Source organism: Cebidichthys violaceus, unplaced genomic scaffold (genome assembly GCF_023349555.1).
Source record: "Cebidichthys violaceus isolate CVI_PGR_0920_01 unplaced genomic scaffold, fCebVio1.0.p SCAF_104, whole genome shotgun sequence".
NCBI classification, from domain to species: domain Eukaryota; kingdom Metazoa; phylum Chordata; class Actinopteri; order Perciformes; family Stichaeidae; genus Cebidichthys; species Cebidichthys violaceus.
Window position 1 is genome coordinate 366153 of NW_027176268.1, and position 18062 is coordinate 384214.

Below are 18062 nucleotides of genomic sequence, written 5' to 3' on the forward strand. Positions count from 1 at the left end.
TTCACAGGTGTCAGCAACTTGTTAAGAAAAACCCCAAACGTGATGGGAGATGGTCTTAAAATAGAACTGCACTAGTCATCTTGGCAGGAGCCCAAACACCAACACGTTGTGAAACCATCACAATGAGTTAGACAATATTTTATTATGAGTCATCAATTTTGTTAATTTAACCGTTCTGAAAATATGACATCTCCACATAGTATATACTGTTTAGTGCGTTTAGAAAGTACTCAGACATGTTGGCTTGGGTTTTGCTCTCATGTGCGTTGGCAGCCATGAGTCATTATATCAACAGGTGTGTTCCTTTACAAATCATGTCCATCAATTTAATTTGCCACAGGTGGACTCCAATCAAAGTGCAGAAACAAATATTTGGTGATTTAAAAGAAAGAGCAACTTAACACGGGCTGAAGATCTGTTCTTTCTTAGACCTCCACTGGTTTATCTTCTGTGTCTCGCCCCGCTGCAGTGATGCAGAAGTGTACTCCAGGGTGTGGTCAGTACACTGTGATGTCACCGTTGGGTGTTGGTTACAAGTGTAATCAGGTGGGCTCCAAAGCCCACCCAGCACAGTGCAGGTTTATTCTGGTTTGGTGTGGGTTTCCTCTACATTTCTATTTGGCACACAAAACGGCACATGCTGCTTATGTCAACGTGAATCGACCGGTCTGTGTGGCAGAATAATATAACAGTGAATATAACCTAATCGCATAACTATGTTTATTCATCTTGGGAATTAAGAAAAGTAAACAGTGCTGAAAGTGACTTTGACTAGCAAGTTGATCTTGGTTATTAACTGAGCAAATACCAACTCAGTTAGTGCACAGCAGTCAGAAAAGGGAACGGAAGTGTTTCCTTGCAGAGAGACTTTACAAAGCAACAGATTGACAACAAATTTTTCCTTTGACCTTTAATTAGCAATTTTACATGTATTACAGTTTTCTGATATATTGCACATAAAGAGGTAGTGTTGAATGAACAACTCCACCCAGAAAAATAAATATTAGGTTTGTTAAACAATCGACAGAACTGACATCATCAGCGCTTACAACACAGCCTGCATATCAAACCCTGACTTCAGAAATCAGTCTTTAAAATATGAATGCAATAAAAAAAAAAAAAAGAAAAAAAAAAAGGAGAAGGCAAACCGGAGAGGTCGACACAATCCTTGCTGGTTTTTTACAGTGTAGTGTCGTTCCAGTTATCGATGGAGAGACTTTTACACCTTGAAACCATTAAAACATCTAATAGGACAGAAGACGTGGTAGAACACCTTTGACTTAACTAGGAGGAGTATTGAAAGAAAAAGATGAGCATCATATTTTCCCATTAGTTCTCTACTAATAAACTAGTGCAAACATTTACAGAGGATTGGCAGTTAAGATCACTATATCACTCGTTCCCTAAAACTGTGATTTAAAAGGTGCTTGTGACTTCTAACAGGTGTTTCCTAACACATTACTTAAGTCTGTACTAGCTAAGACATTCCTGAAGTTTTAATGGTGCAACCCCGATTTAGTGAATCACTAGTTTGAAGCTAGTGAGAAAAATATTTACAAACTGCTGGTGCAACACCATCCTGCTTCTTAAGTACCATAACTGTGTAAAACTAATCTAAAACAAAAGGTTTATATTACTTCTTTTTTTTTTTTAAAACAATACAGATTTCATTAAGACTAATGCCACATTATATAATAGTGTATTTCTAAGGTCGTGTAAATAATAAAGGCACTCGTCTCTGAAGCACATACACAATCGCTACACCTGATAAGTGTTTCAATATGAACCAACACACTGATAAAACTCTAAGCAACACTTTAAAGTCTTAAAGCTTTAAAGCCCATTTTCTTACAGACAACATGGCAGTTTCACACTTGGCACAGCAGCACAGAGAAGCAGGTACTTCATCTACCGCAAAGCCTCAGTTTCCCCTCAGTGGTGGGTCTGCTGTTAAGATTCAAAGAAGTCAGCTTCATAGAATTAAAGTTCAGACATTTTTTAAACTACTGTATTACATCAAGAACAAAGTTTCCTCATACAAAATAGGCCTGATTGTAGTTTTCTATTTTAAGACACCAACCACCTCATAGAAGCCATCAATGCAGCAGTATGTTGGAATTTTTGAGCCGATACTTTAAAAACACCTTTTGCACACAATTTACGGCCTTTTTTTCCCCAGTTTTTAAAGTTTCCTCAAACATATTCCCGGTTCTCGTAGTCCTTTTTAATGGCTTTTTTAATGCGGTCGATTTCATCCTCGCTTGAACTGTCATGTTTGTCCTCTTTCTCTTTGCTGTGGCTGTTCAAAGCAGCCGGATCGTTGCCTCCCTCTGTTTCCGGCGTGGTGGCCTGCAGCTCCTCTCGTATGCTGTTGAGCTCCACCAGACCTTCGTGCAGCTGCGTGGCCACCTCCCGGATTTTGGCAGCAAACTCGGACTTGGCCCCTTTCTTGAGTTCTTTGGAGTCTTTGGCCACAAAGTAGATGTCCATACCTACAAAAAGCCCAGTGAGCACACCGGTGGCCATACTGGCGATCTGGACCGCTCTGGCTGCCGTGCTGCCCGCCACGTTGGCGATCTGCACCACACGCATGATCTCATTTGCGCTGATGAGGATGGCCTTTCCTGCCATGGCGCCGTCCTCATAGAAACTGCTACTGAGCACAGGGAAGTCACGGTTGTAGGCGTGCTTTTTCATCTTCATCAGGTCGAACTTCTTCAGGTTCTCGATACCCTGCTTGATGAATTTCAGGCACTTGTTGAGGTCGACCATCTTGTCCTGATAATCCTGCACAATCTTCTCCACCTTCTTGCGGTCCATCGAGTTGTTGACCTGGTTGGAGATGCCGGCACCTGCCGATGTCAGACCGCCTGCCGTGGCGACGCCCAATCCCACCGCTGTCACAATCAAGGAGACTCCCATGGTGACCGGGGCCAGGGCGAGGCCGGCGATGGTGGCCACGCCCCCGATGGCGCTGGTAGAGCCGCCGGTGATTTGAGCGATCTTTGTGTTCTTGCTGAACTTGTCCAGGGCGTCTGCGAGGCTGTTGAGGTCGATGACGTGCTGCCAGAGGCTCTCAGCGCGCTCAGAGAACAGCTTGTTGAAGACACGGATGCCCTTCTGCACTTTCTCTGCCGTCAAAGCGAATGCCCTGAGAACAAGTTCAGATTGTAATTTGCCAGTGTTTTGAGCAGTGCGAATAAAATTCTATTCTCCTCCGTTATATTGGGGTCACGGAGGACATATTTAGATGCGGACATCTCTAAACTGAAGCTATCGGCGTGGCTAAATACCACCAGAAATAAGAAATATCAGTTTCATATTAACACCCATTTTAGCCTTCACTTACTTGGCCTCTTCTTTTTCTGTCATGTCATCAGCTTGAGGCGTGTCCTCCCAAGCTGAGGAAGCAAAAATGTGAAAGAATGATATAAAGTTTTCTTAATACATCCAGAACATCTTATTCCAAAAGTATAGGCATTCATTTATTTATAGAACTGGATCCACTCCTCTTCTTTCTGCTAGATTTTGGATCCTGGCTGCAGGGAGCAATAACTCAATCTTTTTTATTTATTCTTTTTTTATTTTAAATCAATCCTTTTTTATGGACCTGGTTTTGTGCACTGGGGCATTGTTCTGTTGAAACAGGAAACTATTGTCTAAGATATAATTGTATGCTGCAGCATTAAGAGTTCCTTTAATTGGAACTAAGGTGCCCAAACCATGAAAAACAGCTCACTAAAGAATGTAAACAGGGACGGCCGCATACTTTTGGTCGTATGGGGAAAATGGTTGAAGAAGAAACTAAAAGTTGGGCATTTTACTGTCGGATCAAATCCAAAAGAAAGCATTTTATTTGTAACTTACACTCCACGCTGTTCCACCACCCCATAAGGTTGTCCACATCCTGAAAGACAATTTGATTTGTATGGGATTGTTTGTTTATGGTTGCTATACAAACGGTTAATACCGAGGCATCACATTTGATTGACATGTTACTACGCTGCCGTATTTTGCTTCAGAAACCAACCTCTCCGTCTTCAGGCCGTGATGGGTCACGGAGGTCCTCCAGCTGGTCAAACAAGGTTCTATTTCCACCGTCATTCTGAAACAACAGAAAAAATACGGCTTTAAAATCCTATTCACTCAAATCAATGCCAAGATCTCTTTGTCCTGTGTGAAGACAAAAGGTCTGGTATATGTCAGTGAGACAACATGACTGAGAAACATAAAGGGAAAGTTTTCAAATCAACTCAACAAGTGTCCCATATCCGTAGTTTTACTTTTCACGCTGTATATCAGGTAAAGAGGAGGAAGTGATGGTTAAAAAGGATTCTGAACCTACTGCTGTTTTTGCGGAAGTAATCTTCCTCGGACAAGTTGAAAAAGGAAGCAGAAAAACAAGTTTGGGCACATTGCAACCTAATCTCGTCTCTTATTGTATGGACATGCACAAAAACCGTGTGGAGGTGTGGGGGTGGGTGTCGTATCGAGGGGGAAAGAAAAACAAAACACCTGAGTGGACACCATGGAGACAATTATAAGAAAGAGGTTGTGTTTTTTAGGGACGGGTCTGATGACTGAAACAGACCTTTTGTAATCATGAACCACAATGAGTAAGACTGAAACTCGTCAGTCTGTTGGACAAATATACTGACACTGACAGAAATGATAAAAGTTGCACGAGAGGTGACTGAAGAAAAGAGAGAAAGTGAGGCAACATCAAATACAATATTCCGTCTCGTTCAGATGACTGATGAGCGTTTTATGAACTCTACCTCTGCTCCGTCCGGTGCGTTCCTCTGTATAACTTTACCCTGAAACCAATGAGCACACACACACACACACACACACACACACACACACACACACACACACACACACACACACACACACACACACACACACACACACACACACACACACACAAGAACACAGTTTAAGCATTTGAATTATCAATATAATATTTTGCTTTTGGGCTGATATTGTTTCCCATTAAGTCCAGACAGAGAATGTTCTGCAGGAAGAAGTGATCTTATTGGAACAAATGGAAAATCAAAAGTCTAAAAGTCAGCTCTGCAACTACCTCGGGTCTTTTCTCATAAAAAGGTAGCATGTGCTTGGAATTTCAGCTATGCTAACTTAGTCGTAAATGTGACTTTTAGTGAGCTGTGAATGAACTAAACAAGCACAGAATAGCCGCCACTAAATGCCTGAAATGGGTGAACGTGGTTTATAGCGCTTCAAGTCAATCGTGTGACGAAAGCCTGGATCAGTGCACTCAGATTCTAGTTCCTCCAGTTCAGCGTCACACAGAAACACACAGTGATTCATCTATTGTCTGGTCTTTAGGATGTAAAGGGTGCAGAAGACATGTGTGTTGTCCTCAATTCTGTAAACTGCTCAATGAGCCCAGAGTGCAGTTATACAGTAGCATTATCCTGGGGAGTAATTGTAGTGTTAGTTATTGGTGTGTTAACAGGCATTTGGCTGCGTGGTTTAAACAAATATCAGTCCCACAGGAGGAAACAAGTTTGAACATGTCACATGTTACCTTGATGCGAGGCATGAAGGGATTGTGTCTCTTAGGTTTCTTGATTTTGGTCTAAAAAGAAAAATCAGAATGTCAGTGTTACACAGAGGAAGATACAGGAAAGTTCCTTTAGCAGCAACTACCGTAAAATGAAAATGTTGTTCCTGATGACTATCACACCAAGAACTGTTTATTCAACCAACAAGCATTTAGTTAAAGAAATGAGTTAAAGTACCTGTGTTTTGTCCTCTTCATCTTTCTTTACGTCTTTAGAAGAAGAATCCTCTTCTTCTTCCAGCCCTTCATCATCAGACTGAGCCTGTAAAGTAAAACAGGGATTTTGAGGCGTGACTGAATTAAGTATAGTGTATATATAACAACTTGAAGTAGGTGCAAAGAAGATAAATGTCTTCATGACTGTTTTGACTCTGAAGAAAATACCTTGGCTCCAGCATTTGGCATGAACGGATTATGGCGCATGTGTTTTTTCACCTTGGTCTGTGAAAAAAGAAAAAAGAAATGGCGCCGTGACAAAGAAGCAAAAACTGGAAGAGCTGCATTTCATTACAACTGTTGGGAACTTCTGTGCTTAATGTGTGGAATAGTTCACTATACCACACAGTCCCTCTGCAAATATGTCATGTGTCTGTTTCTTCCTTTAAAAAGATAAGCATCTATATATTTAGTTTACTGTACATCAAAAATATCTTCACTGTAATGTCAACTAAACAAACTCCTTAACAAGCAGTGGCTAGGAGGGGGACAGTAATTCATGCTGCGCAGCCAAATCTCAAAAGTTTCTTAAGATACCAAATATATATCGGCCTGAATTTTGGAGAAATGTGTATAAAATAATTCAAAAGGATCAGGCGCTGTATCAATAGGATACAGAATATGTTATACTGTCAGAGAGTACGGAATAAGTAGTAATAATTGTAACAACCTGATAAGCTTCTTAATAACAACCATCAGCTTTCATAAACCTCACACTGATAGTCTGCTGGTGTCATTTGCATGGCATGAAAGAAGTAATCAGGAGGAAGCAGGAACTAGAACAATTACATCCTGGCACAATACCTGCTGCAGTGACCTACATGTAGAAGTAAATGTGGGTTCATAACACACAGACAATTTAAATGATTCTAAGACTCACAAATGCATACAGTACATACTAAAGGTCAGTCAGTCTCCACTCTATGCCTATCAGCTCTCTCATCTTAAGCTAATAATAAGACTGGGATTAGCATTAAATACAGTTTGAGTGGCGATGAAGACATAAACGTACCGTTTTGCTTTCTGGAGGTTTCCCCTCGTCTCCCTCTTTGGCTTCAGCCGATTCATCCTTGAGGCCTTTATCGTCTGCTTGGCTCTGCAGCAAATTAAACTCATTACATTTGAACTAAACATACAGGATGTTTCAGCAAAGCGTGGCCACTGACTGGTATGTGTGCCTCAGAGTTTGTTTGAGTTTGACTGACGAAGGCTTGTGAAAACAAATGTGGATATTATAATATTTCAAGCACATCCAATGACCTCAGAAGTGTATTTCTTTTAGGTGGAGATGACTTAAAACTGCTTTTAAAATGTTCATTAAGAAAAGTTATGTTTTAAACTCACAAAAAATACGTATTATACGTATACTTATTATTATTATAATAATAATATTTTACTCCACTAAAAGGTTTAATTACTTCATTCAAATTCTTAAAATGACATCTACTCCCCCTCGCTCTAGAAATAAAATCTAAATTCATGAATACTAAATAGTAATCTCCTTCACTGAAATGTCAAATTTAAGTGTACGTGCACTGAGGGTTTCAAGTTTCCTCATCATACTTAGGTAAGTTGCATATGATTATCTTCCAAATAAGTTGTAATGTCATAAGATCAAGCTCCTATAAACACGTTATTAACTTTCTAGCTTCAGCAGACGCTTTGAAAAATACGTCATTCTGCAGAGTGAAGGTGAAACATCCAAGTGACGTAACAAAAAGCAAAACACATTTTCAGCTGAGGGGTAGCTGAAGGATTTAACTACCTCCTCTGACGGTCTGGCAGATCTGGAGATCATGTCCTTGTTATCCTGAAGAGGACAAAATAAAGATTTGTTTTCCCCCCCAGAGAGCGTCACCTATGCTTGCTATCTTGGATCATTTATCAAATAATAAAATAATTAACTGATTTAACTTAACTATACAGAAATCTACTGTACCTGATTATCCACAGCTTCTCTTGCCGTTACTTTGTTGTATGTGGACGTCCTCCTCATCTCCTGTGGAGAGATCACAGCCTTAGCAACACGACACAACAGACAGCAGAAGTCAGACGAGTCTCACTCGGACCACATGTCAACATAGTCGGGTTTAACTGTTTGCAAACCTCTTTGGTTGGTCTGGGTGGAACCGTTGGAGTTTCACTTCCGTCCTTCCTCTCTCGCTGGGTTTTGTTGCTTTTGACCTGACAAGGACACACACACACACACACACACACACACACACACACACACACAGATTCACACAGTGTGGTGGAGCAGGAGGACAGGGAGGTTTGACTACGAGCAGGCAGGATTGGGAGGGTTTGAGGAGGATGTCCAGGGGAGTGTGAGGGGAGAGGGTATTTTTGACAGAGTTGATCAGCTGGGCCTGTGTGTGTGTGTGTGTGTGTGTGTGTGTGTGTGTGTGTGTGTGTGTGTGTGTGTGTGTGTGGTCAGTGATGACTCATGAGTGATGCAAAAAATGGACTGACCAGTTTTGGTTTCTCTTCCCCTTTCTGAACAAAGGACTTTAAAAATAGGCTATTAAACTAAAATCTGATTATTTGTGCATCGACAAAGGACCACACCAGTTTTTTTTGCACATTTCATTTTTGAACTACAAATCATGGATTGTACAATTTACATCTTTGCTTTTCGGTTAGCATAAAACAGCCTGTTAGCATGATTAGCTTTCTCTGCTGAAACAAATGAGCACAGACGGATGATCAGAGGCTAACAGCTAACTGAGCCTCTTGTTTTCAAGCCAGTATGTTACGACTACAGTGTGCATGCATGGGCACTGTCCTTAAAAAGGCTTGTCAGTAAACACTAAATATGTCAGATTTGCATGTTTTCTAGTTTCCCTCCTGATGTAATTGGGTTGAATTGGGGCACCCTGGTGGTGTAGAGGTTGTTGTTGGGGCTCGTTTAGGTTTGTTCTGCCATCTCTACAGTGACTGTGGTAAATAAAAGCTTAAATAAATACCCCAAATACTTATAAACCGGTTGTGCGTGGTCTTTGCAAAACAAGTTGCGAGACGAGCTGATTATAGCTATTTGAAGCTGTTCCCTGTGACAGACACTGAAGATATGAGCCTCTCAACAAGACCAGGCAAGTTGAGGTGGAATGCAGCCTGACCCTGTGAGTAAAAAGATTCTCAAAAACTTAAACCTCTGACTTTATATAGGCAAGACAAAGCGTCTCAGAATGCCTCACATTCACCCACTCACACTGGTGGTAGAGTAAGACGCTAAACTCCTGACGGCATCAGTGGACTGTGGTGAGGAGCTGCACAAACAGGAATCTTCCCCTTCTATCTATTAAAATGTCAAAGCACCTGTTTGTTGCCGGATGATTTCTCGCTGCTTGCAGATGGCTCCTCATCATCCGAGCTTGTCTGCTTCTCATGCTGCAGAGATGACAGAGATCATCATTTCATGAAAAACACGTACATGACACTCTTTTGATACATTTATTCTTGAGCACTCTCAAAAGATCACAATCTCAACCTTCCTTACTTTGTTTGGATATCGAAATGGGTTCATCTTTTCCATCGCCTCAGCAAATTTACTCTGAATATGGAACAAAACACAAAAAGGAGGACAAAAAAACAAAATAAGAACGACATACGAAAATTAAATTTAAGATTGAAACCATCAGACAAAAACTTTTGTTGCGACTACTCATGAACCTGTTTGTGACTGGGCTGGCTCTCTCCATTGTCCAATATCTCCTCACAGTCAGAGTCAGAGCTCTTCTCCTGCAGATGGAGCAAATATTTCTCGTAAAAAATACAAACAATACCAGTACTATTATAACCAGCTTTACATCATATTTAAAAAATATATATATATCTATATATATATATATATATATATATATATATCTTCAGGCTTTAATGCGTGACGATGAAATGATAAAAGATGAATTGGTGACATGCAGAAAATGCTAAAAGGACGGTTCTTCTTACCTGCTTGTCAGTGTGGAACGTGCTCTTGATCATCGCACTAAAACCGTTCTGAAATAAGACAGAGACACCTTAAATAAAACTGACCTTTACCTTAACGTCACAGCAGATCCTACTCCCAAACATTCAGACAAGAAATGGCATTTCTTTGAGCCCATTACTAACATCAGAAAGCTGCCATGACGTCTCATTAACGGAGGTGGAATTCAGCTACTCTGCCTTAACAACCCACCTGCTTGGCTTTGGGCTTCTCTGCAGCGGATGTATTCTCACTTAAGTCTCCCGAGAGTCCGGTCTTTTCTTTATCCTGTTACAACCCAATTACCAGCATGTAATTACTGATGGCCGACGGTGTAAAGTACAGATGCAGCATCATACGTGAGATAGAATTACCTGAGATGAGGAGGTGAAAGGATTCTTCAGGATCTTCGCTGCAGCTCCACCCTGACACACAATTCAAAGCGGTTTAAGTTACAAACTGATTCTATCTACTGGACATTCTGTTAGTGTTGATACATCACAGGTGCAGGTTCAACTCTCACCTTCGACGGCTTCTCTGTGAGACTGTCACTGCTGGCAGAGAGTTCACTATCCACAGACAAATCATCCTAAACACAGGGATACATCAAAAGGTAAGAATATAACAACCGAGATAAAAGAAATATCCACCGGCTTACTATAAGACTGCAGGCTACTTTTAACGAGCGAGTTCAGAAACTAAAGGGCTCTGGGTAAAGATACCTCTGAGAGTTAAAGGAATGTCTGGAACATGATCACGGTTTGTTGATTTCAGACATTTCGACATTAAGACTGACGTTGTTTTTCCTGAAGATAATTGGAAGTGGCGGTGAGTCTGTTTAACTAGAAAACAACCAAAACACTGTTGGCACTGAACAGCTGGCAAGAAAACAAAATAACTAAGTTACGTATGAGATTATCTTTTGTTTTTGTTTGCAGAAAAATTAGACAATGATGGTGAGAACTGGTGCAGTCAACATGTGCTTTGAGCCCTTTACTTAGTGTCCCTTTTGAGTGTCCCTGTCAATTTTGATGCTACCAAAGGAGCTGCCAAAGTCACCAAATTTTCAAATTTTCTTCTTCGTGGCTTAAAAAACCCCCTCAAAATCCACAGACAAAATTCCTCTGAAAACCTCCCTTAAAAATAAATAAAAAATTTATTTATTTATTTACCCATCTATTTCTCTTGCGTCATATCTCATAACAAACAATATATCCATAAAACAGAATCCTTAACTCTTTAAGATTAAAAAGCCCGTCATTGATAAACTTCACCATCTTACCTGAGACTGAGATTTGGCCCCTTTCTTTTTGAACACACCACCAAAGATTCCTCCTTTCTCCTGAGGAAAACAACGTTTAATGTCACCACAGCTACTGTTGAGTTGTGATCTTGCAGTCTCACAGCGGCTGGCTTTATCAAACCTCACCTTAGTGTTCTCAGACAGATTGTCGTTGCTCCCTGAGAGCTCACTGGGTTCAGACAAACCCTCCTGAAGGCAAGAAACAAAAGTCAACCAATATTGATCCTGTCCTAATAATTCATAGTAGCGTGGTTTAATAAGGAGATGAATAAGCTGCAGCAATACTCCATGACTCTCACCTGAGATTGTGTCCTCGCTCCAAAAGGCTTTGGGGACTTTTTAAACATTCCACTGAACATCCCTCCTGTCTCCTGAAGAAAAAAAATTCACATTAAAATGCTTTTTGTGAAATTTTAAATATAAATTGAGGAATAAGTAGTTTAAAAAAAATCTCACCTTAGTGTTGCTGTTCACAGACAGATTGTCGTTGCTGCCTGAGAGCTCGCTGGGTGCCGACAAATCCTCCTGAAGGCATGAAACAAACATCTCCTACTGATTATTATCACCATCTCCTACTGATTATTATCACCATCTCTTACTGATTATTATCACCATCTCTTACTGATTATTATCACCATCTCCTACTGATTATTATCACCATCTCTTACTGATTATTATCACCATCTCTTACTGATTATTATCACCATCTCTTACTGATTATTATCACCATCTCTTACTGATTATTATCACCATCTCTTACTGATTATTATCACCATCTCTTACTGATTATTATCACCATCTCTTACTGATTATTATCACCATCTCTTACTGATTATTATCACCATCTCTTACTGATTATTATCACCATCTCTTACTGATTATTATCACCATCTCATTAAGATGTAACACAGGTCAAAGTGAGACGCACAACTCTCACCTGAGATTGTGTCCTCGCTCCAAAAGCCTTTGGGGACTTTTTAAACATCCCACTGAACATCCCTCCTGTTTCCTGGAGAAAGAAAGTCACATGAAAATTGTTTTCAAAATTTTGCCCACAATGGAAAAATTAATTTACATGTTCGCGTGTGGTTTCATATGGACAGGTAGGTAGGGAGTTCAAAAAGGCCGCCTGTACCCTTATAGAAATGCTGATGCATGCAGGATTACCTCACCTTTTCCCAAACTCACTATCCGCTCAGCCGAGTTCAACACAAACAGCTTTACGACAGTCATATTACTCCACAATTCAATGAAGCTGCCATGCACTCCGACCAGAAAAAAGGTCTGATGTCACATTTGTGATTTGGTTCATAAATAAAGAGTGAGGACTCTTCCATTTCAAAGAACAGTGCTTCCGTGTTTCTACTTGTCGATCGTGCAAATTCACAGACCAATGATTTAAATTTAAATGAGACGCATGAGCAATGGAATGAATACATGCAGGACAGACTGTAGCTTTAGCAGCAGCAGTTTAGAATAACACCAGGGAAGAACTGGGTAGTCAGCATGATGAGCAGCAGCAGCAGCAGCAGACACAGAGGATGAATACGAGGAGAGACTTTGTACTTTCACAAACCTTAGTGTTGCTGTTCACAGACAGATTGTCGTTGCTGCCTGAGAGCTCGCTGGGTGCCGACAAATCCTCCTGAAGGCATGAAACAAACATCTCCTACTGATTATTATCATACTTTTTCTAATAATGTAACAAAGGTAAAAGTGAGACGCACAACTCTCACCTGAGATTGTGTCCTCGCTCCAAAAGGCTTTGATTTTTTAAACATCCCGCTGAACACCCCTCCTTTCTCCTGGAGAATAAAAAGTCATATAATAATTATTTATCATGTGAAAATAAAGCTAAATAAAACCATTTGTTTTGTATTTTGAACTGATGCAGCTGTCAGGTGGACAGAAAGGGATTCAGTGCTTCACACGTTGTTGTTCTTCCAAATTGCTGATGCATGCAGGTTCAAGCATGCGCTTCCAAACACACAAAACAACAAAAACACACCCTTCTCAAACTCACCATCCAGTGAGGCGATCGCTACACACCTACTGTAGGTTCAACACCACCACCAACAGAGCCACTAGTTAACACGGAGGAAGAACTCAATCGTAAAATCTCATCCGATGCGTTTTCTACTTCACTAGTGTTTAATAATCTGAAGCTTTGGATCGATTTTGACTAAACTAAATTCAACTTCCAATACTTTATTGCTATTTCATCATAGTTAATAATGATTTTTTTTGTGAGGTCACACAACAATGTTACTGTGAAACATCACATAAACACGATCTATTCAGCGTCTTGATTTTTGTTAATGTTCTTTATATTGTATCACGTTTGTGTTTTAGATTTGTTTTGTATTAGTGTTGTGTTATTTTGGTATTTCTATATGTTTCCAGTTGGTTGTGGGTTTTTTTCCAAAGCATGTTAAAAATTGTTTTGGCTGATGAGACTCACCTTCGTCGTGTTCTCAGACAGACTGTCGTTACTGGCTGTGAACTCGGTGTCCAAAAGGTCCTGAAACACAAAAGATGATCCGTCAGCCCCTTTCTTCAATAACACGACATTGTACATGTCAGCTGATGATATATCGCTGGGTGCAGGACATGTTACAGTCGATCATGTTTCACCTGTGAAGGCCTCCGGACATGTTTTAGTTTAGGAGATCGTTTCAGTAGCCCACCGAACACACCGGATTTTTCCTGAAGACAAAAGTGCAGCGAAAGGTTTAGTTTCAGAGACTAATATTAAAAAATCCTAAAATATGGCTGAGCAGAAGGTCGACTCACCTTTGACGACTTGTTGTCTGTTAAGTTGTCACTACTGACAGACAGTTGAGGGTTTTGTAGTTTGAGGGAGGCCTATGGAGATTAAAAAAAAGCTTGTCACACATTGTTGTTGACAGGTGTAACACACTTATTAAAAAAAATAAGCAACAAGATGCACATCACAGAGGGCCACTACAAACCTCTGGCTGCCCGTCTTTGGCAGCTTTGGTTGTCTTCTTGAACACTCCTTTGAATACGCCCCCTTTCTCCTGAAACAGGAAGGAATAAGTTGGTCTACATGCTAAAAATCACTGTCGCATATTCATAATGTTTCCTCATTATCTTATTACATTAAATTAGTTAGCGATAAAACAAAACACAGCCCAAAGAATGAACACGGAGCATCACCTTGGTGCTGCTGTCAGTCAGACTGTCGCTGCTCTTTGAAAGTTCACTGCTGACTGATAAACTGTCCTGTAGAGTCAACATAAAGCCCATGTGAGAGGAGGCAGGATCAAATAGTGTAAATCCATTATTACAGTAGGTTATATTCTAAGCTACTTATCAAAATTGTACATTTTACAAAATGGCATTTGCATTTTACTGGTGTACACATCAAACTCTTTAAATTATTTACATTTTGTGTCAAATATTCCATTCAAGACGTATATTCAATTTCAGACGCTGACACCAGCAAATGTTTGACTTTTTTGTTAGATAAATGACTTAAACGATAAATCAATACGCAAAATTGTTCTTGACTAATCTTTTGTTGATAAACTAATTGAGTAATCGACAAATAATTTCACTTCTAGTTCCATAAAAAAATTTTTTTTTAAAAGATGCACATCACAGAGGGCCACTACAAACCTCTGGCTGCCCGTCTTTGGCAGCTTTGGTTGTCTTCTTGAACACTCCTTTGAATACGCCCCCTTTCTCCTGAAACAAGAAGGAATAAGTTAGTCTACATGCTAAAAATCACTGTCGCATATTCATAATGTTTCCTCATTATATTGTTACATTAAATTAGTTAGCGATAAAACAAAACACAGCCCAAGGAATGAACACGGAGCATCACCTTGGTGCTGCTGTCAGTCAGACTGTCGCTGCTCTTTGAAAGTTCACTGCTGACTGATAAACTGTCCTGTAGAGTCAACATAAAGCCCATGTGAGAGGAGGCAGGATCAAATAGTGTAAATCCATTATTACAGTAGGTTATATTCTAACACATCAAATTCTTAAAAACTTGTGTCAAATATTCCATTCAATACATCAGTGAATAATGGTCACCAGGGCGCTTTTCATAACAAGTGAAATTAAATAAATTTGCTATTAAACTCCGGTTCTAAATTAAAAACGTCACCTGTGCTTTGAGAAGTGGTTCAGCAGACTTGGTGGATTTTTTGAACATCCCACCGAATAACGAAGCTTTTTGCTGAATGAAGAGTCAAAAAACAAAAACAAATTTATGCATCTAAAACATACTCAAGGATAAAAAAAAAAAAAACACTCTCTTGTGTGGTTTCAGTCAGTATGACTGAGTCACAGGTTAACAGTCACTCTACAGAGCCACTTAACACAACATGTTAGTCCACTGCTAAGAATAATCCGGCATAAATGAAATGTTTACCCCCTGAAGCAATGTTTGTTTCAAAACTGCAGTGACCCACTGCTTTATGAAATACACCTATTTTATAGATGGTCGTCTTCAGTAGGAACCACTGGCTTGTGGCCGAGCGCCTTAAAGTATTGAGAGAAGGACTTATACGTTTGTAAGTCAGAAATATATTGAAGAACACCAGCCTTGGTCTTTACTTAAGGGAAACTTGACCTTCATTATTCCTGTTTAGCACAATGGTTAATCATATGAACTACTCCATAGCAAGCCTAGTGTGTGTGTGTGTGTGTGTGTGTGTGTGTGTGTGTGTGTGTGTGTGTGTGTGTGTGTGTGTGTGTGTACGGGGGTTAAAAAGTGGCACATTCCTACCCTGAGGCAATCTAGTAGGTCAATCCAGCAATGATACTAGAGCTACAGTTCAACACTGTGCTCTCAGAATAAAGCTGAAGGTTGAGTCAGCATTTTACCCTCACAGTCGTTGTTTAAAGTCAAGTCCATTGAGCTGGAGTAGAGAGCCAGCATGAGACACAATATGTCCCCGTCTACCAGTGGTGGAGGAAGTTCTCAGATACTTTAGTTAAGTAAAAGTAGCGATACCACAGAGAAGAAATGCTATTACTTGTAAGAGTCCTGCATTCGAAATGTAAGTACTTAACGTATCAAAGCAAAAGTACTAATGTAGAATGAGTCATTTCAGAATGATATCATATTGTTGGATTGTAAATAGTGATGTATTAATATGTAAAAGTAATCAATAATGTTGCATCTGGTACTGCCTCGTGGCTTGATCCATTAAAACCGATTGAGAATGTATTGGTTGATTTAAATTTAGCATCAACTATATGAAAAACTACATTATAAAGTGACAGTTTCAGTCACAGGGAGATACCCTGTGACTGCATTACTCACAGCTACGCCTCCTTCTTCACAGTCCAGATCCAGATCACCGTATCGATCCTGTCAAACAGCAGTAAATGAACGTTACATCTCCAGCTGTGAAGTACACTAACCGACATTTTCCAAAAACTAACGTTACCGATACGGTTTGTCTCGAGGAGAAGCGACAAACGTTGGTCGTGTTTTAAAAGAGCACGTTAACCGTTTACGCACCATCAGAGCTGCTCCGCGTCTGCCCTCGTTTAGTGTTTGGTTATTCAACGTTTGATTAGTCGAAATGTTTCAATCCTCAGCGAGAGTTTATTTCCGTCCCTGTGATGATACTGTCGGTTGTTTTCCACTCACTAAAGCTGGGAAGTTAAAGATCCTCCCTCCTCAGTGAAAACAACAAGTAGAAGAGGAAAACAACGACACCGGCCGAAGAGCAGAGACTTCCCACAGGAACATTGTGTGGGTTTTTCTTCATAAAGCAGACATCACTGAAACCAGTGGATCCAGTTTTTCTTCTTCTTCTTCTTCTTCCTCTTCTTTAACCTGTGCTGTGCACCAGGTGAGGGCGTCTCCGTCTCACCTCACACCTGGGATTTGGATGTCAGCGTGGTGCTGCATTCAAGTGCTGCTCGGAACATTTTCGACCATTACGCACGACATTTTTACGCCGGTGTTTCGGTTTATTCAGCGACCCTGTTAACTGGCGACTTTCAGCCAAACGCGTCCGTGGTTGTCGTAGTTACTACAGCTGTTGTAAACAGGAAGAGAACACTTTGCTGTCCTGGTGAATGCTGCACGGAGTACTTCTACATGACACGTGTTTTCCCAAAACTAGGCTCCAAAGACGATTTATGTGTATTTACTAACTTTATAATTTAAAAAGAAAGGGCAACTTGCTCCCTTCCCGTTTCGACACACATAAACAACAAGCTAAACGCGTCGCTTCTGCTGCTGCTAGCCCTTCATTCTACAGAGTTTGGCTTTCATAATGGCAGGCTTTCATATATTATTCAATATTTTATAGACAGAAATATCATTTGTAAATAATACTAACTTCACAATTTAAAGCTGGCACTTTATTCATTTGTGCAGCATTTTCCAAAACACTGTCCTGCAAATATTTCAGAATAACAGTCTTATGTTTTAAATGAATGAAGGGATTCAGTCTATGGAGTAACATGAGTGTCATGATTTAAAAAACGCATATAAAGAATCAGAAAATAAATGTGGAGATATAAGACCGAGTATTTAAAATAATAAATCAATACATGTTGAAATACAGAGACAAGCTAATAAAAGAATAAAGGATTCTCTACACTACTGCTAGGTAGTGTAATTGATAATACATCATCATTTGTTCAATTAGGTTTTAACAGTAAATCTGCAAAGAAACTATTACCAATGTCAGATAAATATAGTGAAGTAAAAAGTACAATACTGGCTTCAGAAATGTAGTTGAGTAGAAGAGTGGTATAAAATGGTAATACTTAAGTTAAGTACAAGTATCTTAAAATTGTACTTAAGTTTAGTACTTGAGTAAATGTACTCAGCAGCGGTTACATTTCACCACTGGAAAAATCAAAACAGAAAGCATGCATACTAAATATGATTGAATTTTGAATGAAATAAATGAAGGAGTTGCAGTTATAGCTGAAAAAGAATCTTGGAAAACAAATATGTAAATCCTAATTCCCTAAATGTTAGGGAA

The 18062-nt window shown here is 39.9% G+C and overlaps 1 protein-coding gene across 3 annotated transcripts; it reads right to left on the reverse strand.

Moving 5' to 3' along the window:
• Nucleotides 1-745: 745 nt before the first annotated feature.
• Nucleotides 746-16945, reverse strand: LOC137888220 (uncharacterized). 3 transcript variants are annotated; one of them, XM_068731578.1, is made up of 36 exons: nt 16577-16945; nt 16376-16423; nt 15212-15283; nt 14927-14992; nt 14719-14784; nt 14257-14322; nt 14049-14117; nt 13870-13941; nt 13711-13782; nt 13538-13597; nt 12813-12881; nt 12653-12721; nt 12014-12085; nt 11533-11601; nt 11376-11447; nt 11203-11265; nt 11056-11115; nt 10297-10362; nt 10148-10198; nt 9987-10061; nt 9758-9805; nt 9479-9547; nt 9306-9359; nt 9125-9196; nt 7913-7990; nt 7746-7805; nt 7572-7616; nt 6819-6902; nt 5975-6031; nt 5769-5852; nt 5555-5605; nt 4779-4817; nt 4031-4105; nt 3868-3907; nt 3350-3401; nt 746-3151 (listed from the first exon to the last, which is right to left on the reverse strand). In XM_068731578.1, exons 1-36 carry the CDS (start codon nt 16577-16579, stop codon nt 2194-2196), a joined length of 3126 nt encoding a protein of 1041 aa, XP_068587679.1. In that variant the 5' UTR covers nt 16580-16945; the 3' UTR covers nt 746-2193. The 3 variants fall into 3 exon arrangements, with proteins under 3 accessions (XP_068587679.1, XP_068587671.1, XP_068587683.1); XM_068731570.1 differs by having other exon boundaries at nt 14719-14787; nt 16577-16944; XM_068731582.1 differs by lacking the exons at nt 11533-11601; nt 12014-12085 and having other exon boundaries at nt 14719-14787; nt 16577-16944.
• Nucleotides 16946-18062: the final 1117 nt, after the last annotated feature.

Bases quoted from the DNA above. Each gene is read 5' to 3' on its own strand.
- LOC137888220 (XM_068731570.1), bottom strand. The intron at 10,363-11,055 runs GTAAGATGGTGA...CCCTGTGTTTAG, and splicing joins GGGCCAAATCTCAGTCTCAG to GATGATTTGTCTGTGGATAG. The intron at 9,548-9,757 runs GTAAGAAGAACC...CTCCATCTGCAG, and splicing joins CGTTCCACACTGACAAGCAG to GAGAAGAGCTCTGACTCTGA.